This window comes from Vulpes vulpes, chromosome 16 (assembly GCF_048418805.1).
Source record: "Vulpes vulpes isolate BD-2025 chromosome 16, VulVul3, whole genome shotgun sequence".
Classification (NCBI taxonomy): domain Eukaryota; kingdom Metazoa; phylum Chordata; class Mammalia; order Carnivora; family Canidae; genus Vulpes; species Vulpes vulpes.
Window position 1 is genome coordinate 55934505 of NC_132795.1, and position 27631 is coordinate 55962135.

Below are 27631 nucleotides of genomic sequence, written 5' to 3' on the forward strand. Positions count from 1 at the left end.
AAACTGAGGCCTGAGATGCCTAAGAACTTAGCTTCTGTTGCTGGCCTTTCACCTTTCGGAGGGATTTCCCACCAGCCAGGTGGTGGATGGGGCAGGGAGAGGCGGTCTGTCAGGGTGCAGCGCTCCTGTCTCTCTTCTCTCTCGTCCCAAGCCTCCCTGTGATGCATGGCGAGCTGGAGATGTGTTCAGGGGAGTCTAGACACTGGTTTCTACGCGTGACCCTGAATATACCACCTTCCCCATGTATAAAACAGAAGGGTTAGGCCAGCCCCAGGCCCCAACCTTTTATCATTTGCACATCAGAAAGCTGTCTCCCAAATAGGTTGTGTTTATTAGTTCCTATTAAAATGCCATTCCAAAGAGCCGAAGCCAGACAGATCAGGGTTCGAATCCTGGCTCCTCTCCTTCCTGCGAGGCAAGGGCTCACCTCTCCCAGCCTCAGGCAGCTCATCTGAAAAACAGCCATGGACCAGACCCCCACTCAGGCAAGACTAGGTGAGATCATGGGTGGAGGACGCTGGCTCCTGCAGGCCCAGACAGAGCACAGCTCCAGGAGGCACCAATCACAAATTAACAACCGGCTCTGAATGCTGTGCCAGGCAGGCACCGAGCGGGCACCAAGCTGAGGGCTTTGTGGTGCCATTTCTTTCACCCTCAACAACTTGGTGAGGAACAGGCCTCCCTACCGTCTTCACTGGCCAGTGAGGAACCCAAGGCACAGAGAGGCAAAGTCATTTGCACAAAGTCACCCAGAAGGCAAATGGAGATGCCAGGGTTGAGCAAGACGGTGGGATCCAGGGCGTGTGTGGGTAGGCACACCTGTGCCTGTGTGCACGAGTCCAACCACGTATGTGTGCACCCATAAGTGCTCACCCCCGTGAGGATTCTTCCTGAAGAGCCTCTGAGCAGCTTGGCCTGCTGTTCCCTCTCTTGGCCACGGCACTCCTCACCAATCCACTGGCTTCCTGGTGAGAAGACTGACAGCTTCTGTGGCTCCTGCAGCTTCTGAGAACGGCCTGGGAAGTCCCATCTTTATCTTCTGAGACTTCCGTTAAGGATCCGGGTCCCTCAGTGGAGACTCTGGTCCCCAGGCCTGCCCCGAGGCTGCTGCCCATGTCTGAGCGTGGAAGGGAAGGCAGAGGTGTACCTCCAAATCAGAAGCACCGGACAAACCATTTCCTTTAGTTATGATCTCTTTTGATAATGATCATCCAGTGTAGATGCTGGGAAATTCTTTGAATGAGCATTTGTTGGAAAATTTGCTTGTGTGGGTGGCAAAGATATGAGAGGTCTGGGAAACAGTGTTGATTTGCAGGCACAGGGTGTGCAGGGAGGGGGAGGCGCGGTCCTTGGACCCAGAATGGCCACAGACGAGGAGCACTAGAGGGTGGGCTGCGGGGGAGGGTGACTTGCCCCGCAGGTGTCAGCACAGTGATGAGGGAAGACAGCCCAGGGCTCCCTCCCTGGCTGGGCACCCTTGGGCTGTGGCCTTGCTCCTCGGAGCCCTTTCTGCCCTTCCCCACCTCCCTGCTTTCTGTCCAGCTTCTCCCAGTGCCCATGGCCAAGGCCTGGCCTGGAGGCGGGGGAGGGACCTGGCCTAGTAAGATTGGCCACCAGCCGCTTGGTTTCGCAGAACCCGCTCTGGCTGGGCGTCACCACGACACAGGCTTCCCCCTTTCGGGGAATCTGCCTCCTGCCAGCTTCCTCTCCTGTGATGTCACATTTCTTGTGATCTGCCCAATCATTTCCCCTGGCCTCCCTCTGATGGGACAGCAGAACCACTGGCTCCTTAGGCCTGCTGGAGCCCCCACTGGCCTGGCCTGGCCGTGGGGCAGCTCTTCTGCTCCTCTGGGCCCATGGGTGGCCCACCGCACTGCCTGCAGCCACAGGGGTTCCTGGTCAGGCTGGGTGTGTGACCCTGATGCTGGCTGGGTGCTGGGGATGTGGTGGGCACAGCTCCTGCTGCTGCCCTAGATGAGCTCATAGCCCAATAGTGTCAGCGGTTTGCTTTCAGGGAAGTAATTTTCTCATCTCATTTCTCATTTTCTCACTCCTTAAAACATCCTACAAGGGAGATATTATCACCCCCGTTTTACAGACATGAAAACTGAAGCTTGCTGACATCGACGTGCCCAAAGTCACACGGCTGATTCATGTGGCAAAGCAGACCTCCAACTCAGCTCTGGACTCTAGGTCCAGTGCTCTGGCACCCCTTGCCTTCTCTGACCCTCGTTCCCGCTAATCTGTCCTGGGGAAGGGAATGTGTGTGTGTGTGTGTGTGTGTGTGTGTGTGTGTGTGTGTGTATCCATCTATCCACTCACCCACCCACCCACCCTTCTTTCCTTCCATCCACCCAGCTTCCCATCCATCCATCCATCCATCCATCCATCCATCCATCCATCCACATTTCCATCTATCCATCCATTCACCCTTCCTTCCTTCTACCCACCCTTCCTTCCATCCATCCATCCGTCCATCATCTATCCATCCATCCATCCATCCATCCATCCATCCATCCATCCACCTTTCCATCTATCCATCCATTCACCCTTCCTTCCTTCTACCCACCCTTCCTTCCATCCATCCATCCGTCCATCATCTATCCATCCATCCATCCATCCATCCACCCACCCACCTTTCCATCTATCCATCCATTCACCCTTCCTTCCTTCTACCCACCTTTTCATCCATTCATCCATCCATCCACCCACCTACCTTTCCATCCACTCCCTCACTCATCCATCCACCAATCCATCCACCTACCCATACACTCTTTCTTGAATTCCTCCCTGTGTGGAGTTGCTGATATGCAAGAAGATTGATAGGGTCCCTTCTTACAGTCTGGGTGAGGCAGGAAGGAAAAACCCCCAATCCATAGAGGTGAGAAAGCAAGCCGGCCACTGTGAAAAAATGTGCCTCCAGACCCTGCACTTTGTAGCTGTGAGGTGGGTGCTGCAGCCTTCAGACTCCTGGTGCCTCTCAGAGGGGGCCTGTGGGGGAGGAGGTGGCATTTGGTAGATGGGGAGGAATTAGCCAGAGGAAGCATACCCTCTCCCAGAAGGCTCTGCAGCAGGATCCAGAGATGCAGATGCACACAGGGCCCCCGCTGGTGCAGAGTCCTGTGAGGCAGGCTGTGTGGGGGAGCGCAGGAGAGGGAGGGACTGCTTAGCAGGGCCACACGTGCTCTGCCTAATTCCGGCCGCCTCTGATTATTTCCAGCCAGTGTTTCTGGGGCTTGTTTTTCAGAAGCAGCAAGAATCTAGATTATTATGTGAAATTAGTGGGCAACTGAACCTGAAAAACAAAATTATTTTAACCCTGCACAGACTAAACAGACCATCTTTAAGTTCGGTGACTCAGCCTGAGTCACTAGATTGTAGCCTCTGCCTTGAATTGTTGTGGAGAGACTTGGCCCAGGAATGCTGCCCCCAGCCCCTGCCTTGGGCCTCCAGGTGAGAACCACATGCTGCCCAGGCAGGTTCCCAGGTTGAGCCATGGGCTGATTCTGGACTTATTGTTGTTATTGTTGTTGTTTTTTTTAAAGATTTTATTTATTTATCCGTGAGAGACACAGAGAGAGGCAGAGATACACGCAGAGGGAGAAGCAGGCTCCATGCAGGTAGCCTGATGTGGGACTCGATCCCAGGACCCCAGGATCACGACTTGAGCCATGGGCAGACATTCAACCGCTGAGCCACCCAGATGCCCTTGATTTAGGACTTCTTTCTCTCAGACGCCAGTAGAGAAAATGTCCTGTCAGCCTGCACTGGTACCTCAGAGCCCCGGGCCAAAGCTCAGCGTGACCACGCAGCCCTCAGATTCTTCTAGATTGAAATGTCCCACTGCTCTCCAACCTGGCTCCGGCTTCTTCCCTGCAAGCTCTCAATGACTCTGCGGGCAGTGTCCCATGCCCCCAAACCTTCAGCATGGTCGGGGTTGTACTCGGGGCGTCTCCCCCTGCCCAGTATTTCCTGCCCCCTATCTCCCCTGTCCACTCCTCAGGGAAACTCTCAGAGGACAGGAAGCCACGATAACATTTGTTTATCTGCTTTAAAAACTGACAGACGGGATCCTTGGGTGGCGCCAGCGGTTTGGCGCCTGCCTTTGGCCCAGGGCGCGATCCTGGAGACCTGGGATTGAATCCCACGTCGGGCTCCCGGTGCATGGAGCCTGCTTCTCCCTCTGCCTGTGTCTCTGCCTCTCTCTCTATCTCTCTGTGACTATCGTAAATAAATTTAAAAAAAAATTTAAAAAAAAAAAAAAAAATAAAAACTGACAGACAAAACTTCCAGCGTCCTTTAAGTTTTAAAGGGCAGAGAGGGCCCAGGCCTGCCTGGGGGTGCCCCCTAGTGGCATCTCATCCTCGTCTTGTCCCCCTGGGCTGGAGGATGGAGGAATCCTGGTGTAGAGCAGGGCTTCTCAAAACTTTTCACCTCCGGACCCCTTTATACTCTTTAAAGTTATTTAGCACCCCAAAGTGCTTTTTTTTTTAAAAAAATATTTATTTATTTATTTATTTATTTATTTATTTATTTATTTATTTATGAGAGACACAGAGAGAGGCAGAGACACAGGCAGAGGGAGAAGCAGGCTCCTGTGGGGAGCCCGATACGGGACTCGATCCCAGGACCCCAGGATCACAATCTGTGCTGAAAGCGGACGCTCAACCACTGAGCCACCCAGGTGTCCCCTAAAATGCTTTTATGCAGGTTATATTATCTATGTTTGCAGTAGTAGACTAAGAAGGAACATTTTCTTAAAACTAAGAAAATGTAAAAACATTTATCAATTCATTTAAAATATGCCCATGGCAATTTAAACGTCAATAACATATTTTAGAGAAAATTAATTATATTTCCATTTGGCAAGAAAAATATCACCGCTTAACCTTTTTGCAATTTTCTTTTAAACTGGACTAATAGGCCAGAGCTGGATATGCACATCTGCGTCTGCATTCAATCAGGTGGCACGTCCCACATCATGTAGTCTCTAGAAAATTCCATCATATCCTGGTGAGAGAATGAGAGTGAAAATGGCAAATATTACCTGAGCATTATTATGAAACTAATTTTTACCTTGGAGCCGCGATGGTCCCCGGAGCGCACCTGGAGGACTGTTTGTTGGTTTGGAGGCAAGAATGGGGGGGGTGGGCAGACAAGACAACCCCAGACCTTCCTCAGTTGTTTGTTTGATTAGCTTGCTGACTAATTAATTGAACCAGGAAGTGCTTGCCATATTCTACAAGTTCTGTGGAAGTACCTGGCCCCCGGGAATTAGGGGACTGGCTCTGTGGGCTGTTGTGTCTGCTGTGGGATGCTCCCATCATGCTTTGGGGCAGTCCCACCTGCTCTCTTGACTTCCTCCTGCCTTCTCTACCTTCTCTGCTGGGGGCACTTTCAGTTCTCACTGCATATGTTCTGACCTGTGTCCTGGGTGTGTTTCCCTGGTCTGCAGAGGTGTTCCTATTTGCTCTGGGAGGATGCTCCCTTCGCTGTGAGGGGGCTGACCCACCTGGGGAGGGAGGGAGCCCCGGGTGCTGTCTGGAGAGCAGCCTGTCGCTCTTGGGGGGGGGGTGGCACCCACTTGGTGAAAGCGTGCCCCCGTGCTCTGGGTGGCAAGTGTGCCCTGACGCCTGGTGGGATGCACCCCCTGTGCCCTCCATCCCCGGAGATGGGAAGATTCCTACCTGCTCTCTGGGAAGAACTTCACGCCTCTGTAGGGCTTCTCCCACCTGCTGTGTGGGAACAAGCGCACCATGGTGGGGTGGGGGCATCCAGCAGGGTGTGAGGGACCTCCCCTGGTTGGGGAATGGTCCCACCTTAGTGGGAAGGACACACCGCTGCCTCTTCCCCGACACTGAGCCCAAGGGCAGCGTCCTCCCTGCCTACACACAGCAGACCCGCAAAGACTCCTGCCTCTGCTGACATGCTGAAGTCCTGTCAGATTGGGAGCCAACAGAGAAATGATAATTTCCCTTATTTGAAAGTGAGGCTCAGGGAAGGACCCTGACTTGCCAGTCTCACAGCTCCTAGGTGACCAGGAGGAGAATTCAGACTTTGAATTTTATCCTGCAGGGCAGGGGAGCCCACTGAAGGATTCTGAGCAGGGGAGTGACATAGGCTGATTTCTGTAAGATGACTCGGGGTGAGTGGTCACCCAAGGGAGAAATCAAGACAGAGAAGGTGAAGGTGGGGGTGCAGCTCCCCCTTCCTCTCCAGCTGCTCTGCCCCTGTCCTGTCTGTGTGTGGAGACCTAAGCTGTCCCTTCCCTCTGGCTGGCCCATGGGGCCCTGAGTCTGCCTCTGTCACCCCCAGGCTGTGTGGCCTGCGCACCCTGCAGCCCTATGCCGAGAGGATCCCCGTGGTGGCCACTGCCGGCATCACCGTCAACTTCACATCCCAGATCCCCCTCACCGGGCCCGGTGTGCAGGTGCACTACGGCTTATACAACCAGTCGGATCGTGAGTATGGGCAGCCCTGGGGAGGCAGGGAGGGCACCCCCGATGCCCCTGCAGCTTTCCCCGGAAGCACCAAGAGGCTGGACCAAAGGACTGGATGTGTGTGTGCGAGTGTACACAATACCTGCAGCTTTATGTGTGACCACACACAAAGGAGTTCTTGGCAAGGCCGTCACCTGTGTTCCTAGGGATACACACTCACACATGTGTGCATGCTGTGTACATGTGCTCGAACATGTCTGTCCACATGCACCGTGTATACAGGTGCGTGTACATGTGGGTACATGTGTGAGCACACAAGTGCGTCCTGTCTGCATGAGGACGTGTGTCCTGATGGCGCCCTCCCCATCCAGCCTGCCCTGGAGAGTTCCTCTGCTCTGTGAATGGACTATGTGTGCCTGCCTGCGATGGGGTCAAGGACTGTCCCAACGGCCTGGATGAGAGAAACTGTGGTGAGCAGCCGCCTGTCCCATCCTTCCCTTGTCCTTGCCTCCCCCTCGGGACCACCGTTTGGGGCAGTAGCAGGGACAAGCTGGGACCCAGTTCTCCTGACTCCCAGCTCAGGGCTGCTCTCCACCAAGCCATCTGTCCCAGCCAGCTGTCCAAGAGGGAACAGAGTGGAGGGAGGACCATGGAGGGGAAGGCAAGCCTGGGGTGGCCACAGAGAGAATCTTGCGTCTTCCTCCCTTGAGTGGGATTTCCACCCCTCCACTTCAGGGGTTCAGACTAGAGCTGCCAACTCTTACTGGAGTTATGCTCACCACTGGCCAGCCCTGGCAGCAGGGGCCCCGGTGGGACTGTCAGGACTGTCTTAGAGTAACGCGTCTCTCTCTGAGTCCTGCTTCTGGCCCCCACATTCACCATCAGGGCAGCCTTTTCTTGTCTGATCTCCCCAAACCTTCCACAGCCCCATCCAACCAAGTTTTAAATCCTTGGGGAGAAAAGCAGGAAGGAGAGGAGATGTGCCTCATATTTAGAACCAGAGCACCTGGCTTCAGGTTCTGGCTCAGCCAGATGACCTCGGACAGGTCATTTCATTTCTGTTTCCACTGATGAAATGGGGTATCTCAAGGGTTGCTATGAAACTCGCACGTAAAGTAGCTGAGAAAGAGATCTGTAGTCACAGCATATAATACAATACACGTTCTACAGGCAGCACAAAGTCCCGGCCTGGCTCCTCGGCCTTCCTCTCACCTGCCTCCTCTGTGTGTCCCCATGCAGTTTGCAGAGCCACATTCCAGTGCCAAGAAGACAGCACCTGCATCTCACTGTCCAGAGTCTGTGACCGGCAGCCTGACTGTCTCAATGGGAGTGACGAAGAGCACTGCCAGGAAGGTAGGGTGGGTATGACCAGCTCTCTAGAGGGAAACCAAATAATGGGCTTAGCCAGACAGCCCAGACTTCCTGCGTGCTTCTTCAGCAGAGGTTTCTGCCTTCTTGTCCAAAGACTCACCAACTATCTGAATGGACGCTTATCCATCCATCCATCCATCCATCCATCCATCCATCCATCCATCCATCTTATGGTCTCCCCAACCATCTATCTGTCCATCAATTCATACATCCACTCATCCATCCATTCATCTGCCTGTCCACCCACCTGTCTCCCTATCCACTGAGCCCATCAACCTACCCACTTATCAGTTCATCTGTCTTTGTGTTCATCGTTCCATCTTTCATCCATCTGTGAATGCATGTATGCATCCATCCACTGAGCTAACTACCTGTTTGTCTGTTGGTCCTTATATCCACTCATTTATCCATCCTTCTGTTTGTCAGTCTCCCCACTGGACCATCAATCCACCCATTTGTTGGTCTGCCCCATCTCCTGTCTGTGTCCATTGTTTTATCCATCCATCCATCCATCCACCCCACCCACCCATCCAACACCTACAGACACCCCAGTGATAGGTGAGCAGAGTGAGGGAGTGGGAATAAAAGACACCAGAGAGGTGGTCCCTGCGCTTTGGGATTATCTGCTAGTAGGAAGACCTGATGGGTGACTGTCTCTGGCCCATCGCCTTCTGGACTTCATGTCTAGTAGCATGGGAAGACTGGAGTGCAGGAGAACATCAGGCAGGGAAAGCTTCCTAGAGGAGGTGGACTTTGAACTTGGCTTTGCAGAGAGATAAGATTTAAATAGGCAGGAGGGAAGGAGAGTAGGCCAAGACCAGGTGGTGGTGCAGAAAGTTCTTTATGGCAAAGACAGTGAGGAGCAGGTGGGCGGCTAGGTGGGGCCAGGGTCTGGAGGAAGGCTGGGCTCGTAGAGGAGCCTTAGACTGATGGGGAAGGCACAGCCCTGCTCTTGGGAGCCAATGGACAGTGGAGGAACAGTTCTGCCTTCAGGTCCACCCGGGTTGGCAGGTGTGACCTCAGGAGGCGCAGTCTGTGGGGGAGATGCAGCCTTGCTCTCCACAGGCCAGTCTGAGGGGGGTGAAGGGACACAGGGAAGAGATATATCCTGCCTTTAGGAGACCTTTCAGGAACCTCAGGGTACCCTTCAGCGAGCTCAAGGGACCCCTCCCTAGTCTCCTCCTGGCCTCTTCTAGGCTCCATCTTCCCTGGGCCTCATTTTGGAGGCTCCCTGGGGCTCAGGGGCCCACCCTCCGTGTCTTGCCCCCACCCCTCTCCTCCAGGGGTGCCTTGTGGGACATTCACCTTCCAGTGTGAGGACCGCAGCTGCGTGAAGAAGCCCAACCCGCAGTGTGATGGGCTGCCTGACTGCCAGGACGGCTCAGACGAGCAGCACTGTGGTGAGCCCCCAACAGGCGGGTGGGCAAAAGCCCCTGTCCCCCTGGGGGCCCTGGAGTGTGGGAGGGAGGGGGCCCACACTGGGAGCTGAGGGAGAACTCATGTTGTCTCTTTCTGTCTCTCCTCTGCACCCGCCCTGGGTCCTGCCTCTCCTTCATTCTCTCCCATCCCTTCATCTTTCCTTTGGCCTTCCTGCCTCCCCTTCTCTGTCTGCCTGTGTCCATTCCTCACTGGCTTCTGGCTGTCCCTGTGCTCCCCCCCACCCCCTGCACCCCCAGACTGTGGCCTCCAGGGCCCTTCTGGCCGCATAGTGGGTGGGGCCGTGTCTTCAGAGGGCGAGTGGCCCTGGCAGGCCAGCCTCCAGATTCGAGGCCGACACATCTGCGGGGGGGCGCTCATTGCTGACCGCTGGGTGATAACAGCTGCCCACTGCTTCCAGGATGACAGGTGAGTTGGGGGGACATGGGGACCTAGACCACGAGAGATGGAGGAGAGGAGGCCTGGCAGGGAGGGACATGGGTCTGAGATCCAGGAAGGAGGGAAGGATGGTGAGCAGCCGGCAGACTTGCTGTCCTGGTTCCACCTCAAACATAGTCTGTGCCCCTGGAAATGTTGCTCAACCTCTCTGTTCCATTTCTGGTATCTTGCTTTAGGTTGGGTCAGTGATTCATTCATTCATTCACTCATTCACTCACTCATCCATTCAGCAGTATTTCTTGTGCTCCTACTAGGGAGCTGTGTAGACACTAGGGGTACAGCACAGAACAGAAGTGCCTGGCCTGGCCACAGGCCATGACCCCCCTCCAGGTGCTGTGACCTGGTGAGTGGGGCCCAAGAAGCCTCCAAGAAGGGACATCCCACCCAGCCCCACAGACATCTTCTCCACCTGCATGGTGGCTGACGATGCCCCCTCTCCACCCCCAGCCCCATCTCTTGGGCCCCGCCCTGGCCCCCAGAACAGCCAGTCCTGGATTACCCTCCATACCTCCTCTTCTGTCCTGGGTCTACACAGTCCCCAGCTATCAGGGCACCCCATCCCCTGCCCCTTACATCCAGAGCCAGATGGCAAGTCCTCTTGGTGCATCAGACCAATTCTTAGCCACTGCCTGTCCACACTATCACCAGCACTGTGCACACATCACTCCAGGTGGCCCAGAGCCTGGCTCCGTTTTGCATCCCCTACCCAGGAGGCTGGGTGCTCTTTCTGGTGCAGCCTGACCTCTTCTCTCACTGCCTCCCTGGCGCCCCACAGCCCATGAGGTAAAGAAAGACCTGGATGTTGACCTGGCACCCATGGTCCTTTACTGCCCAGTCTCTGCTGATTGCTCCATACTCAATGCCCACCCCTCCTAGTGAGGACCAGCAGGTCTCAGCGAGCTCACAGCAGCCCCATCTGTAAAGTGCAGAAAAAAGGAGGGAAATATTCCATTGCCCGGTACTGTGCTAACTTTTTTTTTTTTTTTTTGCATGCACAGTCGTAGTAAATTCCTTCCAGTAACATAGGAGTAGAAGACACTGTTCCCGTTTCACAGATGAGGAGACTGAGGCCTAGAGAGGTGCACACACATCCAGGGAGGGATGAAGCTGGGATTGGAACCCAGGCAGGTGGACTCCAGCACCAGTGTCACTGGCTGTACGGCCCAGCAGCTACGGGCTTTCCAGAGCAGGGAAGGGATGGGTGTCCGGGTAGGAAGCTGGCTAGCCTAAGGGCCTGGGGTCAGAGCAGCAGCGGCTGAGCGTGGACCCCCATCCCCACCCCAGCATGGCCTCCCCAGCGCTGTGGACCGTGTTCCTGGGCAAAGTGTGGCAAAGCTCGCGTTGGCCGGGCGAAGTGTCCTTCAAGGTGAGCCGCCTGCTCCTGCACCCTTACCACGAGGAGGATAGCCACGACTACGACGTGGCCCTGCTGCAGCTCGACCACCCCGTGGTGCGCTCGGCCGCCGTGCGCCCCGTCTGCCTGCCCGCACGCTCCCACTTCTTTGAGCCTGGCCTGCACTGCTGGATCACGGGCTGGGGCGCCCTACGCGAGGGTGGTGAGCCGGCTGTTGGGGGGCGGGGAGATGGGGTGCAGTCTGCCTCCCCATGCTTTCCAGCCTGGAGTAAGCTGGGGGTGGCAAGGGGCCCCCAAAGCTCCAACCCCGGTCCCTCTGGTCCTGCGATTAATGGGGGCTCGATGTCACAGAAGAAAACAAGCTTTTACTATAGTGGGTGGCTCCCGCCTTCTCGGCCCTTCCCTCCTTCCTGAAGGCCTTTAAAGGGAACTGAGGGCATGGGAGGTTATCTTGGGGGATATGTGGGAAGTGATGGGGCAGGTGAGGAAGGCAACAGCCCACAGGCAAGCTCCAAACTCTGCTCCTTGCACAGAGATGGCTTCCTACCTTGAGGTTGGATTTTAGGGAACGTGGTCTCATTTAAGCCACCCAATACCCCTAGGGGTGGATATTATTGTCCCATTTTAGCAGTTGCTCCAAGTCACACAGCCAGAGAGGGTTGGCGCCTATGACTGCCTGACCCCAGAGCCCTGCTGTTCTTGCTACCACCCCTGAAGCAGGAGGTTTCTCCCCTTCCCACCTAAACTGACCACCCCTAGGGGCCACCCCTGTTCTGTGAATACAGGCCCAGGCTGGCATATCCACAGCCATGCCCTGCATCCTTAAAACAGGCACCTTTAAAGATGGGTACAATAATTTACAACCTGAGGCAGGAAGGGGTATAGAGATAAATTAAAGATGGACAAATTGAGGCTCAGATGCACAGTAACTCATTCAAGGGGATGATGGAGAACAGTGGTAAAGCAAGGATTGCTTAATTTGCTCACTCATTCAAGGACATGTTTATGAGCACCTACTACATGCCAGGCTTTGAGTTGGCATAAAGATGGAAAGAACATTCTTGAGGCGGGGGGAACAGTGCTAAGAGTGGACATAGGTAGGGGGGTAGAGTTGGCCTTGGCAGCCCAGAGGAGGTACCCAACCAGGTGGGGTCAGGGAGGCTTCCAGAGGAGGGGCTGTCTAAGCTGAGGCTGGAAGGGTAAGTCAGCAGTGTCCCAGTCCCAGCTGGGGAGAAAGGTGTTCTGGTTAAGGGCACAGATGGCAACCCAGGGTCCTGAGAACACCCTGCACCAGAGGGGAGCTGGGGGCAAGCGAATGTGGGTGAGGATTGAAAGGAAGTACAGGAGGGCCTCGTAGTCCATTGTAAGGAGCTTCAGCCTGGATTTAGCCTGACCTGCACTTTAAATCCAACTGAGATGCTTCCAGGAAAACACCATCATTGAGCCCCACCCTAGCCAACAGACCAGATCTCAGGGTGGGACCAGGCGCAGTGCAGACTGAAGCTCCCTGGGGGCTCTAACATGAAGCATCGTGGCAAAGCACCCGGCTGGACAGTGGAGGGATACTAATGAAGTTTAGGCAGAGAGTGTAAGGGTCAGATGTGTGCTCTGGAAATATCTTCCAGGGGCTGTCACAGAGTAGAGTGGGGTGGCCAAGAAGTCTCAAGCAGGAAGGGCAGTGTGTGTGTGTGTGTGGGGGGGGGCTCGTCCGGATAGGCTTTGGGTAGGGACTCTTTGGGGGGTGCCCACAAGGGGCCAGAACAGAGCAATGGAGAGGTGCAGGCAGAGGAGACCGGCAGAGCAGGAGAGATGAAGGGGGATCCCGAGATGCAAGGGGAGCAGCGGAAGGAAGAGTCAGATCTCATCTCTGCCTTCACCCTCCACCACCCTGGCAGGCCCCACCAGCAATGGTCTGCAGAAGGTGGATGTGCAGCTGATCCCGCAGGACCTGTGCAGCGAGGCCTATCGCTACCAGGTGACACCCCGCATGCTGTGTGCCGGCTACCGGAAGGGCAAGAAGGATGCCTGCCAGGTGACTCCTGGGGCAGGGGACTGGGGGGGCCCGGAGGTGGGAGGGAGGGCGGCGCTCACATCACACAAGGCCTGGCCCTCTGCTCACACCAGCCTGCTGAAGCCTCACAGCCTCCCTGCAAGGTGGGGATCGCTGTCCCAAGTTTACAGATAAGGAAACTGAGGTTCAGGGAAGTGGAGGGACTTGCGCCAAGTTCACAGGAGAGCTGGGTGGGCAAGTCTAAGGCTCCAACCCAGTTCCGCTGCCCATCTGAGCGAGGCGCTTGACCCACGGTGACACAGTCACTAGGAACAGGAGCGCACAGAAGGGAGGTAGAAAGGAGGGGGGCATGGGGACACATGCACACTTCCACGACAGCCAGGACTCACAGAAGAACCGGCCCGGCTGCTTTGGCCTCTCCCCATCGATCAGGGGCAAGGGAAGCAAAGGTTTCAAAAGGGGATGTGACTCTCTTGCTATCCCTTGGGAAACTCCCAGCATCAGGACCCCTGGCTTACCCTGATGCCACCCCATCTCTCCTCTCCCCCTTTCAGGGCGACTCGGGAGGCCCGTTAGTGTGCAAGGAACCCAGTGGCCGCTGGTTCCTGGCAGGGCTGGTCAGCTGGGGCCTGGGCTGTGGCCGGCCCAACTACTTTGGTGTCTACACACGCATCACAGGTGTGATTGGCTGGATCCAACAGGTGCTAACCTGAGGAGCTCCCCCTCCCTGCAGAGCTGGGGCCCACCTGCTGGACTCAGGGAGTCCAGAGCACCCACTAGTCAGGGGAGCAAGTAATTGTGGGGGCAGCAGGGCCCCGCGGAGGTCAACTTCCCCTGCACCGCAGGGCCTGGATGGTCAGCTGGCCCGCTGGAGGGGTTCACATCTAGCCCTTTTGTCTCCTGATTCTCTCTCCTCCTTCCCCTTCCTCTGCTGCCCACTGGGAATGGTTCAGCAGTGATAACGGGGCTTCCAGGTCCCAACAGGGGTGTCTGAGCTCCCCTCCGCCAATGCAGAGAGCAGATCCAGCCTGTGAACTTGAGGGGTGGGGATGGAAGGCGCCCCCAGAGCCCTAGAGACAGCCAAGTGGGCCAGCTGCCACCATAAGCCAAAGGGTGGGGGAGCCCCAGGTCTAGGGTCCTCACCCCACCACCTGTCCCCTGGGCCTCCACTGCCCACTCTCACCTGGAAGTGAGCTCCACCACCCTGTGGAATAAAGTCGTTTGATCTGAGGCCCTGCTGTGGGGTTTGACTGGGGCCCTGGGGCACCAACCCTACATTTTGACAGCAGACCCTGCTTCCAGCTCAGCCTGTTTGCCAAATGTCTAGAAGGCCAAGGTGGGGTCAGGGGTCACCTTCAGGCCAGTTGCTCAGGTCCTTGGAGCAACCCCAGGAAGGCAGTGGTTTGGTGACCCCTGGATAGGAGTGAAGGATGGGAGAAGTGATGGGCTCTGTCTGCAAGCTTGGGAGGAAACTGAGGCAGGGGGGCGGAGCCATCCTCAGGATCATAACAGGAGGCTTCAGAGTGAAGCTTGGTGTAGAAGCCTCTTGGTTCCCAAGTCCAGCACTTCTCAGCACAACACTCCCTTTGCATTCAGCAACCCCTCAGTCTCCTACTACGCGCCAACCACAGTGCTGGGGTCACAGAGAGGCACAGAACTCAGCCCCTGGTCTCAGGAAGGGTGGGGATGACAATCCAGCGTGAAGGGGCTCTGGAGTAGCATGGAACTCGGGAAGTCAGCGAAGGCTGCCTGGAGGAGGTGAGATTTGAGTTGAAGCCCAAAGGTGACCAAGGTGGAGAAGGGCATTCCAGACAGGGGAACTGCATGTGTAAAGGCCTATGTCCTAAAAGAACAGGGCATGTTGGTGAGCTGTTTTGAATTAAACAGAGGTTGAGAGGCGAGCAAACTGAGCTCAGATGAGAAAGAATCTGGAGTTGAGCTAAGGACTTGACGCTGGGTGCTGTGGGGAGCCACAGAAGAAGGCTCTAAAGCAGGGGAGTGCCACGAGTGGATTCACATTTTAGAAGGACCACCGGCACACACCAGTGTGGAGGCACCAGCGCAGGAGCAGGAGCCGGAGGCAGGGAGGCTGAGAGGAGGCCACTGCTGAGATCCAGGGGGGAGAGGTGGGGATCTAATGAGCCAGCCAGGCAGCGGGGATGGACGTGAAGGACCCTCAGTGTTGGGGTTGGGTGAGGCAGGAGCCGCCACCCAGGACCACTCCCCGGGGTCTGTCCCAAAGGCTAGTGAAGTAACTGCCGCTGCCTGGCCTGGGGAGGGAAAGACTCTGAGGAGGTGTCAGAACTTGGGGTGCCTCTGGGAGGGAGGTGTGCAGGAGGTAGGTGGGGCTTGAAGTCTGGAGGAGGTATTTCAGAAACCCTCTTCAGAAGAGACTGAAGAGGGGGGAGACAGACACGGCAGGGGGGCTCCTGAGGAGTGTGGAACCACCCAGAGCTGGAGGGGAACTGGGGGTGGAACTTTAGCAACCAAGTGGGAGTGGTCAGGGAGGGTCAGTGGTGCCTTCTGGGTGCAGAGGAAGAGGTAAGGAAGTGGGGAGTCAAATGTGGACACATTTTCCTCGGAGTCTAGCTTCCCAGCTAGGGAAGGGGAGCCTGGGTGAGGGGAAATGTCAAAGGCAGGGACCCTGGGTGGGGAAGATGTCAAAGCCAGAGAGTGGCTCCTGGGGGCACAAGCCTAAGATTACTTGCCCCCTGGCCCCGCCTGGGGGAGGAGCAGAGCAGACACTTGCGGGGGAGCCCTGGGTGGGGACAGGATGTTAAAGCATCCCACCCTGAGCCTCTCAGTCTTCTCACAGAGGCTGCAGATGCATGTTGGGAGCCCCTGGCTAAAATGCAAATTTGCAGGCCCCTCCCTAGCCTTAGGGGGTCAGAACTGGGGGGCCACAAAGGACAATCTGTTGGCTTAACAAGCCTCCTGGTGACTTTCTACAGAGTTGGACACAGAACGTGAGGTCAGTCCAGCGAACCAAATGTCCTGAGGGGAGTGGCGAGGGTCCCCCAGGCTTGAGTGGAGCGGTGGGCAGCTCTGGGGAGGGTCTCTGCGTAGGGGACCCCTGCTCTGCAGGGATGTTCCTAGCAGTGCTAAGAGGCTGGGGCAGGGAAGCAAGGTAGACATTTGGTAGGACCAGGTCTGTGAAGGGACTGGCCAGGTGGGGTGGGGTGGGAGGTCCTGCTGAAGCCTGGGGTCCAGAGGGCTCGGAAAGAAGTCGGAGCGCGGGCCCAGTGTTTCTATTTCCTGGGACTTGGGGCAGAAGGGTGGTAGCGATAGGGAGGGGTAGAGGGGACCAAGGAAAGGCACAGCAGGAAGCAGAGGGGGCATGGGGGTGGTCAGGGTGCAGCAGAGGTTGGAGCAAAGGGCCAAAGGAATGGTGGGCTGAGGCTGGGAAGTTGGGGGCGGGTCCTGCCATCCTGATTCTAGGAGCTCCCTACCCCCTCAGCATTCCCTGTTGCTGCCCAGAGGCAGGAAGAGACCTGCATGGCTCCAGGGGTTGGGCCTAGGAAGTCACCTGGTCCAAGCCTTCACTTTACAGGTGACTTACTGGAGGCCCAGAGAGGGCGGGGAATTGCCAAAACTCTCCCAGCAAGGGGGAGTTGGTGCCCTTGTTTGGCTGCTGGGCAGAGGATGGAGCTGTGACCTCCCTCCCTCAATACGCAGCACAGTGACCACAGGGCAGTGTCCCCAGGCTTTAGGAAAAAGCCCCATTACCCACATGTCATTGACCCCACCTTGAATTTAGCCCAGTCCCCGACAGTGGCCCAGAGGAAGAGAGGGAGGCAGCCCAGCGGCTGTTTCTTCAAGTTTTATTACATGGCGGGGTTGGACACAGCCCAGGGTGTGGGGGGGGATCATAAATGCAGGAGGGACCCCCTGCTCAGCCCCTGCTACCCCTAGGCTCTCCCAGGGCAAAGGGAGGAGTGGCCCCCTGGTCCTCATCACTAGTTCCTGAATGGCCGCACTGCACCCACCTGCCCCTGCCTGCCCTCTCCTGGCCAGGGCCCCCTGCACCCAGCAGTGCAGACAGGGGTGGGAGCAGCCCAGGTGGAGGCTGAGCCACCCTCCCCCTTCTTCCCATGCGGCCAACCCCGCACCCTTCATCCCACCAATACCTGGATCTCCTTCTGGGGCTGAGCAGGCCCTGCCCCCTCTGGGGGAGGGCCACCCTCCAGTCTGGTGCATTCTGGGGCCTTGCTCCTCCTTGTTAACCTCACAACAACCCTGTGAGGTAGGTGGCGGTGGGGAGAGTGACCCCGTTTGACAGACGGGGAGACTAAGGCTCAGGGAGGAGACGTGACCGGGTGGGGGGGGAGGGTACCATTCATGCAGCTGGGGGACCCAGGGGAGGGCCCACGGGGGCGTGGGAAACACAGCTGGACAGCGCCACACTTCGGCCACGCGCAGGCAGCTCTGCCCAGGGGTCCAGGGGCCCACCTCGGGCCTTGAGAGGTCCCAGCGGGCCCCCGCCCGGCCCCCCGAGGCGGGGGGCAATCAGAGCCCGGCAGGTGCAGACAGAAGTGGCAGGGGGGAGAGTGCTTCCTCCGCCTGGAGCCCGGGGCCCACCCCGCGGTACAAAAATAAAGGATTTCAGATCGGAACCCCAAGTCCCTGGAGGTGATCTGGGGCCTCACATCCGGGTGCCTCTGGCTTGTAACAGCTAGAAAAAAAGAGGGGGAAGGGGCAGGGGGGTGGGGGTGGGGTGGTCAGAACACCGGGAGGGGGAAGAGAGGGCGGGGCCAGTGAGGAGGGGGTGAGGCAAGGCCAGGGGAGGGCAGAGAGGAGATTGAAATGGAGGGAGGGGCAGGGAAGAGAGGGAGAGAGAAAGAGGTAGGTGAGTCACAGGCTCCCTTCTGAGAAGAGGGTGGGGGGCTGAGGCCCAGAGAAGGTGGATTCAGAGCCGAGTGGGGGAGCAGGAAGGGGACCCAGCTCGCCCATCCTGGAGCCCCATGACCCATCCTGGGCTGGGTGATGGCTGCCCCGGAGGCTGGAGTCGCCAAGACTCTGGCCAGGGGAGGGGGGGGGTCAAGGCCAGGTCCCTGCTGTCTCAGGCAAAGGTCACAGACAGCAGCTGTCTGTCCCCATTTTAGAGGCAACTGTGGCCCAGAGAGGGACAGTGACTTGCCCAAGGTCACACAGCGGGCAGGTTAGACTGAGCCGCGGGCTCGGGGGCACCCGGTCAGGACTTCTCCCGATCCTCAGCCGGCTCTGGCTGACCCCCTAAAGGCCCAGGGAATCCAAGGGCGGCTGTCGTCCCCGCTCCCGCCCCCAGCCCTCCACCCCCAGACAGGGCACCCGGGGCGGGGGCGGGGGCGGGGGCGGGGCCGGGCCGCCGGGTTCCCCTCCCGCCTCCCCAGCCCGGCTCTGGCGCTCTGGTGCAGCGGGCGGCTGGGACCGAGGCCGGGCCCCCTGACTCCCCTCTCGGAGCCTCGCAGCCAAGGCCAAAACCGGCGAGGGGGGAGTCAGCCGAGCGGCGGGCTCCGGTCCGGGAGGAGGAGCGCGCGCCCTCCTGGCCTCCGCCCTCCCGCCAGCTCCGCCAAGCTACAAACCGGGGGTGGCGGCTCTGGGGGCGGGCGAGGGGCCGAGGAGGAGCCCTCACGGCCAGCGCGGCCTCAGCTCGGAGGGGTGCGGACGGGAACCTGCAAGGAGGAGAGGTGAGGGCGCGGAGAGCGGGCAGGCTGCGGGCGGGGAGGCCCGGCCTCAGCGGGGCCCGGCGGCGGCGGCGGCGGCGGGGGGGCGCCCGGCGGGCCCGGGGCAGAGGCGGCCGGGGCCCCCCTCCCCAGGCCGGGGCGCGGGGGCAGCCCGAGGGGGCGCGGGCGGCGGCGGGCGGGACGCTCGGGGAGGCGGGGCCGGGGCGCCCGGGGGGAGGGCGCGGGGGGCGCGGGGGGCGCGGAGGGCCGGGCCCGGGGGGGCGGCCCCGGGAGGGAGGTGCGCGCAGGCAGAGAGGAAACCCGGGCAGGGGCAGAGAGGGAAGAGGCAGGGTGCAGATGAGATCCAGGAGGAAGAAGAGGTGGGTGGAGATGAGGCGGGGCCTCCGGCGGGAAGCGGAGGAGGAGGAGGCGGTGGTGGTGGGAGGGAGAAAAGGTTAGCGGGCTCCTGAGATGACAGGGCTGCGAAGAGAAAGTGAGAGAAGGGATGGTTATGCAGGTGAGGCGGCCGGCGCGGCGGAGCTAGCCCTGCGGCCCGTCCCCCCGCAGGCCCCGGCCCCCGGGATCTGCAGCTGGCTCCAGCGGGCAGTGGGTGGGAGGCTCCGGCTTTTATGAGCATTCATTCTCCTCGGGGGGTGGCTGCACCTTTCTCCTGTGTATCTGCCTCCACCTGCACCTGTTCCACCTCCACCACCTCCTCCTCCTGCTGCTGCTCCTCCTCCAGCTGCTCCTCCGCGCTCTGTGGACCAGCCGGCGGACCCAGGGAAGAAAGAGTGCAGAGCTAACCCGGGGCCAGGGCCTGCTGGCACGGCTGTCCCCAGGGGCCCCACCTTGGGGCGGACAAGACGGAGGGGGGCCTTGAGGAGGGAGAGGCCCCTGGGAGCCTGGGAAGGGACTAGAGCAGGGGTGGAGAAGGGGCCCTGACGGGGACTCTGGCATCCGGGGACTCTGGCATCCGTCTGGCTACTGTTCCGTGGAGCAAGGCCCGGTGTGTGGCTGGGGTATCCTGGAGGGGCATCTGGGAAGGCCTCACTTTAGGAGGACCCAGAATAGAAATGGGGCCGGAGAAGGCCCCAGGGTGGACACCACCCCCATCTGGGATGCCCTCAGCAGGCTCCAACAGCCCAGGCTCTGAGGCTTTGGCCTAGAGAGGCAGGAGCAGTGGGCTCACTCTGCACTCTTGCAAGGCAGTGCCAGCACTGGCCCTGACAGGGCAAGACGGGAAGGGGAAGTCACAGGACAGGGAGGCAGAGAGACAGACAGGAAGCCAGGGTTCATAAGTCTCCAGCACGCTGGGACAGGCCCCCAGGAGAAATCGTCTCTCCCCTTCCCGGCCTGGCTTCCCACCCTGCCCCATCGGCCCCATCAATGGCCCTCAAGGCTTCTGATGGGCTCTGGGTTCAGGGTGGCAGGACCTCTGCTCAGTCCCCTGCCCATGGCTGGCTGTTGCTGCCTCAAAGGCCAGGGCAGAAACATAAGGCTGGGCCCCATGGAGTTCCTGACGGGGCCCTCCTGCAGAGCACCTGAGGAAGGGGTCTGGGAAAGGGGCAGGATTAACAGAGTTGGCTTCCCTGCTCTGGCCCAGGCCAGCTAGGGGGGCGACATTGACCCGCTTCTGGGAAATAAATGGGCCATCTGGATCCCAGAAGTTCTAAGCTTGATGGCACCACAGAGAGGACATGGTCTACCTTTGCTTCTCAGAAAACACAACAGAGGGGCCGAGAGGGCCAGGGATTGTCCAAAGTCACCAAGAGCATGGTATACCATGCCAAACCCTTAGTTCAGTGCACCCTGTAGCCACCTTTCAAACAGCATCTAGGTCTCCTCCTGCTGGGCCCTGAGGATGATCCCATTTCATGTCTCCCCCTGCCTAGGCCTGGGTAACCGGCGTGAGCAGATGGGACCATGGGTGGCATGGGATGGATGGCATTGGCTGTGACCAGGTGGTTATGTGTGTACAGCAGGAGGGAGAAAGAAGCAGGGATGGCTAGGTGGAGGGCGGGGAGAGGAGGGAGGGGAGGGAGGGCGGGAAGCTGAGGCTGGGGGCTCACCTTGGTTTTGCGGCTGGACTCAGAGCTCAGCCCATGTGGGGAGCTGTACAGCTCCTTGGACACCACACACAGGAACTCAGCCTGGTCCTCACTGCCGTAGTTGTAGGAGGAGCCGATGTTCACCAGCTGGGGGGCAGAGCAAGGGGAGAAAGAGGACAGGCTGGGTTGAAAGCAGCCAGCGGGGAGATAGCAGCACGGGTCAGGATACCAACTTCTGCCCTGATCTTGCAGTTCCCGTTCTCACCCAGCTTCGAGTTTCCACAATAAGTCAGAGTCTTTTCACCAACCCCCCATCGGGGTGGCAGGTCTGCTTCCAACAGGCTTGGCTAGGCCTGTTCCTTAGAGGAGGACTGCCTTATCTTTGCTGCTCCCCACCCTTCACCCCAGCCCCAGATCTAGAGGCCAATTTCTACAAGCAGATGGAGGCCCTAGGATGGGCAGGTCGTCCCCCTCCATCCCAGATGTGGCTGAAGCAGCCCCAGAACCAAGTGGTAGGGAAGGTGGGGTTAGGCATGATGCCACCCCGCAGAGGTAGAACAGGTTGGAAGCAGAGGTAGAACAGGTTATCTACTCCTTAGGCCAGAGGGCAAATGAGCAGTGGTCCCTGAGCCATCAGCTCATGAGGAGCCCATGCAATTGCCAGAGACTCCCTTAGACTCCCAAGAGCAGCTCCACCTTTGTTCTGGGGTCCCTGGAATAACCACAATCACAAGGCCCTGTGCATGACATTCCGCCCCCAAGAACCCTCACCCGACAGGCAGTGAGAAACATCAGCCACTCTGGCAGACAGGGTTTGAAGAGGTGGTGACCTGCAGGACGTCCCACAGCCAGGAAGAGTGGAACAGGGATTAGAATCCGAGTCCTCTCTGGAGTCTTGTAGACTTACATGCTGACAGTCTGCATGACACCGGCTGGCTCCAAGGCCTGAGTCCTACCCTAGGCTAGGGACTTTATCAGTGGCCTTTCCCATCTTCATGAGAGTCCTGCGAAGGGAGCACTATTGGCCCATATCACAGATTAGGAAACTGAGGCCCAGAGAGATGTGACTTGCTCAAGGTCATGTGGCACACAAATGGTGGATCTGGGCCTCTGGCTCCCAGCTGCGGCTTGTTCCTCCATACTGGTCGGCCGTCCTGGGGAGCCCCAACCTTCTCCCTTCTTCAAACCCCACACACAAGGAGCTATGGTGGGTACAGATAAAGGGCTTGCCAAACCCCTCTTCTCTAAGGACACGTGCGACCTTAGGTTAACTTCCTGGCTCTGTGCATCTGGAAACCCAAGAGGTGGGCCGTGAGCTGTGTGGCTAGGGCAACGCCACTGTGATAAAGTGTCTCCTGATGGGTAAACTGCACATGGACTGGGGGACAATCGGCCACCGTGAATCCTCAGGGGAAGTCACTGCTTCGGCTTCCCTGCTGTAGCAAGGCTGTGACTCGGCCTGTCCCTTGCAGGGACCCTGGAAGCTGCACCTGTGGACTTGTCGCTAGAGGTGCTGACCCAAGGAGGAGTCCACTCGCTTATATGGCTCTTGTCAGCTTGCCCGAGCTGTCGTTTGGGAGCTAGACACTCGCTTGTACTGCTGTGTAGACCCTCTCAGTGGCCGTGAGAACCCCACCGAAGAGGTTGCCTAGAGCTGCCCTGCAGTAAGGGGGGCTTCCATCCTCTCGTTCTGGTCGGTCAGTTGCCAGAGGTGGCCTTGCCGAAATCTTGTTCAGTTTGATGGCTGGGGGCTGTGGTGGGGAACCCAAGCCTGGGGCTGCAGAAGGGAAGGACCTGCTTTGCTCGGAAGCTTGGAGGTTTCAGGTGTGGCCCCAGGGCCCCAGCGCACCTGCTCAAAGCGCCAGCCGTCGGACATGGTGGAGACCATCTGTGTCAGCTCCTCCTCCTGGCACTGCAGCACACGGTACACGTGCTTGGGGGGGACCTGCAGGCAGAGAGGCCACGTGGAGGACACCCGTGGGAGGGACAGGCCCCCCAGGAGGGGGACGATGGATGTACCTGTCATCTTCTCTCCCCACCCACCACATCCCCCTGGGAGGAGAGGGGGCAAGGCAGGGCAGCGGGGGAAGGTGACAGCCAGGTTCTGAGTTTTCTGCTGCCTGCCAGGCACTCGACAGGCATGACCACTTCATCCTTCCACAAACCCTACAAGTTATGGATTTTCACAGAGGCTCAGAGGAGGTCTTACTTGCCCAAGGTCACCCAGCTTAAGTGCAGCAGAGCTGGAACCAGGTGACACACGGGGGCAGAAAGGAGGACCTGGAGCCTCCCCATTTCAATCTCCTGGGGCTGGGAGATACTGCCTCACCACCTGCCCACCCACCCCCCAGCCATGTCTCCCCCGGGGGGCAGAGAACCCCTCCAGCTCATCCTGTAGACAGGACCCAGGGTCCAAGTTCAGAAATATGAACTCCAGCGCCCGTGCCATGCCCACCTGGGGTCTGCCGATCCCACAGAATGGACTGTTTACTCATCCTGCGTTGTCCCCACAGGGCCCCCTGGAGCTGCACACTGACCCCATTTTACTTGTGAGGAAGGCAAGAGTGCAGGTCTCAGCACCTCTGTATTCCACAAGGGGAAACTAAGGTACAAAGAACCGGCGTGATGGGCCCAAGGTCACATGGCAAACAGAGCCCAGTGAGGGACAGAAGCCCACGTCCTTGTCTCAGTCTGGGGAGTTTGCTGGGCAGCCTGGGAGCTGGACAACACCCTCCCCTTACAGGCTAGCTTGGCCTCCTCACTCCCCGGAAGCTCCCCCCACCTCCCCCAGCCTCAGCCTCCTCTCCCCCTACAGCTGCTCTGTGGCTGCTGACCTGTGTGACCGGATAGTCCTTCTCCTCCATGCGATCTTTGATGATGCGGATGAGCGGCCCGATGTTGTAGAATTCCGCTTCCTCCAGGACCCCTGGCACAGACAGAGCAGCCCCAGGTCACTAGGCCGCCCTCGTGCCCTCCTCTCCCTTGTCCCCTCTGCCTCCATGCCCACACCCACTCTAGTCATGGTGGGTGATCTCTGAGCTTCTTTGAGTTCAGGCCTCAAGCAAGAGGGCATGTGTCCTTCCTGGGATCCCACACTCTCTCTGGAAGGGGTGAGAGGCTGCCACCCAACCAGTCCTCCATCCCTGCTGTGCTGAGCGTAGTGACCTAGGGACCCCTGCCAGTGCCCCCATCTGGGGGCCGCTCTAGGGCTAGCAAGAGGCAGCAGGCTTGCTGGGGCTGGAGCCTAGAACGCCACACCAGAAGGACCTTGGGTGACCTCCTATTATGTGCTCCCGTTCTTGAAGCACATGCTAAGTGCCAGTACTGTGCTAAGCATTTTACATTCTCTCCTGTGGTTAATTCTTAGCACTAGAAGTAGGCACCTTCATGCCCCCACTGAACAATCAGGGAAACTGAGGGCAGGAAAGAGAAGCAGCTGTCCAAGGCTACGTAGCCAGCAAGTGGCAGAGCTGGGATCCAAATGCAAACTCCTCTGACTTTGGAGCCCTCCTATGCTCATCATGAGCGCTGGGGACATGGGAAAGCAGGTGTTATGGCCCCTACATGGCCAAGGGACTGGAGAGTCTCAGAGACTGAGTCACCTCTCCAGTGAAAGGGAATGGGCACTGTCTTTGGATTCCCTTAAATTTGCACAGGGAAGGGACCCCTCTGGTCCTTTCCATGACTGGCCTCTGGGCTCCCTGAGGACAGGGCGCATGTCTGATCTGCCCTACTGTGCCTGGCGTCCGCACAGCACCTGACATAGGGTAGGTGGTCACCGAGTGTCACTGCCTGAGTGTGCCCTGTGAGCCCTGCAGGTGACAGACAGCTAATATGGCAGCCCAGGCCTTGGTGCCAGGTGCTGTGCCAAGTGACATACTTGTATTAGTTTCTTTTACCCTCACAGAGGCCCAGGAAGGCGGGTGCTAGTGTCATCCCATTTCACAGATGTGGGCATGGAGGCACAGAGGCATTAAGTGACTTTCCGGTGTCCCACAGATCATAAGTCTCTTCCCAGATCCTCCGGCCCCTTCAGTGGGGGCCCCGGCCCTGTCCAAGGCCCTGGGAGTGGAGAACTAGGAGAATCCCAGAATCTGCAAATAGGTATCAGCTGTGACGCAGCTGGAGCGTTCACCTCCCCTCCCTGCGGGCCCTGCTCCCAGGCCCAGGCACCTGAGCTCCCTGAGGGGCTGGTGCCTACAGTGGGCTCTGAGTGTGAAGCCCTAGGGCCTCTAGATCACCATGTCCCACCACCCGCGGGTCAGGAAGGGAGACCGTGGGAGGAAGGATGGGTTGTGCTATAAGCACTGGGGCTCATGACACCCGTTCTCCCAAAACATGCTCTCCCCAGCAGCTCACCGCCCCTAATTCATACACATGAGAGGAGGCTCAGAAAGGAGAAGTGACATGTCCAAGCTGGCCTGGCTGGATCAGCTGACCCAGAGCCACACCCTGTGCCCCAAGGAAGAGTTGACTTGGCACTGACTATATGTAGTCCCTGCCCCTGCTGAGGCTTTGCCAAGAGGATATTCTCCAGGCATGGCTTCCCCACCATCCGCTGGAGCCAGAAGTGAGCATCTATAAGGCCTCAGCCACCTGGGCCCCGGAGGAACCAAACCCCTGCTGGGGGGTAGGCTCCCCCTCCACCCACAACCAGCTGTGCTACAGAGGCCACTGGATTTGGGGAAGAGTCACCTGCTCCACCCACCTGCTGACTGCCAGCCCTCACCGGGCATCTGAGATACCGGATCACCCACAGAAAAAGAGCCAGACCCCCTCCCGTACCCACCTCCAGCCCGTTCACACCTGGCTTCCCAGGAGGTGAGAAAAGGGCATCCCTGCCAACAGCAGAGGCTGCGGGCCTCACTGGCTCACTCCCTCTGCTCTCTGTTGGCACCCAGCAAAAGCTCAGGCTGGTCAGCTTGGCAGAGCCCCGAGGCTCAGCCCATGCAGAGGCTTTGGGATTCAGTCTTGTCAGGGATAAGGCAGCAGGAAACAGGGAAGAAGTTAAATGTCTCCCCCGGCCCCCTGACAGGGAAAAATGGCTCTGGACCTCCATGAAGGCCCTGGCAGACTGTAGAGGATACAGGTCCCAGCCAGTCCCCTGGACCAACTCACCCTCCTCAGCCATGTCCTTGTCCAGCACCAGCTTGCCATGCCGGAGAAAGTTCAGGATGGGCCCAAAGTAGGTGGGGTCACGGTCAATGAGGTAGGCCCCGGTCTCATCCTATGGAGATGAGGGACACAGGCAGTGAGAGGAGAGTGAGGCTTCCCCACTCTTCCCTTCAGGCCCAGTATGGATGGGAGGGAGGGGGTGAACGCAGAGTCTTCTCTTCCCTGGAACAAAGTGGCATGATGGAGCAGAAAGGCCTTGGGGTCAGAAACACCGAGGTTCAAATCCTGCCTCTGCCTTTTCCTCACTGTGTGACCTTGGGCCAGTGACTTGGCTTCTCTGATCCTCACTCCGCTCCCCCATAACCGGTGGCCATTGTGAGCATCCAGTGAGTTCAGAGGGGCAGCCGACCCAGAGTAGGGTTTGGGGACCGTCCCTCTGAGAGGCTGTTGCCCTGAAGCCAGCCCTACACTATCTCCATCCGATCCCCAGTCATTCTGGGGATGTCAGATGTTTACAAGTTTCCAAAGCAGCTGCTATCTCATTGGACAGGCTGGGCCTGCAGGGAGGCAGGGCGGGCATCCGGACAAGTCTACAGGGGGGAAACGGAGACGTCAAGGGGTAAAGGGACTTGCCCAAGGTCACAGCATCAGAGGGCTGGGGAATGAGGGACAGGGGCCCTCGAGGTCACCTCCACAGCAGCCTCCTCCGGTTACGGGCAGGAGGCTGAGCCCAGAGCAGGGAGCAGGGAGCAGGGAGGGGTCCCCCCCGAGGTCATGCAGGCAGTTTGCCTCGGAGCCGGAGCCTGAGCCGGAGCCGGAATGGGAGCCCAGACACGGTGCCGGGCGGGCCAGGGCTCCTCCCTGATGAAGCCCGGCCCGGGAGGCATCCCAGGACTTCCCCCAGCTCCCTGCACTCCTAGGCCACCCACACCCCAAAGGGCGGGGAGCGGGGAGAAGCAGCCTCAGCAGCTCCGGCCCCAGGGCGGCAGGCCCGCTAGGGAAGGAGGGGGAGAGTCCCGACCCCTCGGCCTCCTGGGGTGGGAGCCCAGCGCAGTGCTCAGAATGCGCCAAATGGCCGCGGGCTGGCGTCGTCCCGTTGCCACGGCAATGGGCACATCCCTCGGCCTCCCATCCCCTCCCGCCTCCCCGCCGCGGGCCAGGTCTTCCTGCCTCGGCTCTCGGGAGGGCGGCCGCCCCGGGTCGTGCGGAGAGCCCCCGCCCGACGCCGCCCCCCGCGCGGGCCTCACCCGGTCCGACTGCAGCTCTTCCCCCTGGCACAGGCGGCTGAGGAAGGATTTCTGCTCCCGGCACAGCGTCTGCCGGGTGGTCAGGAACACCGTGCCCCCCACGTTGAGCCGCACCCACTTGCCCCAGCCGCCCGCCGCGCGGCCGCCCGTCCCCGCCGGCGGCGCTGCCTCCCCGGCCTCCATCCTCCCCGCTCGCCCCGGCGTCTGCACCCCGCGGGCGCGGCGGCTGGGGGCGGGCAGGTGCGCGCGCCGGGCACGCCGGGAGCTGTAGTCCGCGCCGGGGAGGGGGGTCCCCGGGCCGCGGGGGCGCCTTCCCGGCCCCGCCCATTCCGCGCCTGGCGGGCGCCGCCGACCGCCTCCGGCCCAGCCCTCGGCCGAGTCACGGTGCTGGGGGAAGGTCGCGTTCGACCGGCGGGCGGCGCGTGTGCTGCCCCGCGTCCGCGCATCTGCCGCCCCCCGTGTGCTCCTCTCCTGCGGTTTCCTCCCGTGCGGTCTGGGCTATCAGCTGGGACGGCAAGAAACCGCTGC

At 59.1% G+C, this 27631-nt stretch overlaps 2 protein-coding genes across 4 annotated transcripts in view; one reads left to right on the forward strand and one right to left on the reverse strand.

Moving 5' to 3' along the window:
- The window catches only part of TMPRSS6 (transmembrane serine protease 6), a 31116-nt gene extending 16835 nt beyond the window's left edge, over positions 1–14281 (forward strand). The window contains exons 11-18 of the mRNA XM_072741600.1: positions 6316–6461; positions 6812–6910; positions 7680–7793; positions 9095–9211; positions 9488–9656; positions 10971–11242; positions 12936–13072; positions 13606–14281. Coding sequence (XP_072597701.1) covers positions 6316–6461; positions 6812–6910; positions 7680–7793; positions 9095–9211; positions 9488–9656; positions 10971–11242; positions 12936–13072; positions 13606–13764 — 1213 coding nt within the window. The 3' untranslated portion in view covers positions 13765–14281. The remainder of the gene's footprint in view (positions 1–6315; positions 6462–6811; positions 6911–7679; positions 7794–9094; positions 9212–9487; positions 9657–10970; positions 11243–12935; positions 13073–13605) is intronic.
- A 2577-nt stretch (positions 14282–16858) lies between these two features.
- On the reverse strand, positions 16859–27423 carry KCTD17 (potassium channel tetramerization domain containing 17). 3 transcript variants are annotated; one of them, XR_011997974.1, is made up of 7 exons: positions 27104–27423; positions 25860–25968; positions 23576–23667; positions 22591–22686; positions 20763–20888; positions 18613–19173; positions 17628–17723 (listed from the first exon to the last, which is right to left on the reverse strand). XR_011997974.1 is itself a non-coding variant. In XM_072742468.1 (7 exons), the coding sequence occupies exons 1-7, from the start codon at positions 27284–27286 to the stop codon at positions 18764–18766; spliced, it is 1110 nt and encodes a 369-aa protein (XP_072598569.1). In that variant the 5' UTR covers positions 27287–27423; the 3' UTR covers positions 18619–18763. The 3 variants fall into 3 exon arrangements, 2 of the variants coding, with proteins under 2 accessions (XP_025866816.2, XP_072598569.1); XM_072742468.1 differs by lacking the exon at positions 17628–17723 and adding an exon at positions 19357–19450 and having other exon boundaries at positions 18619–19173; XM_026011031.2 differs by lacking the exon at positions 18613–19173 and having other exon boundaries at positions 16859–17723.
- Positions 27424–27631: the final 208 nt, after the last annotated feature.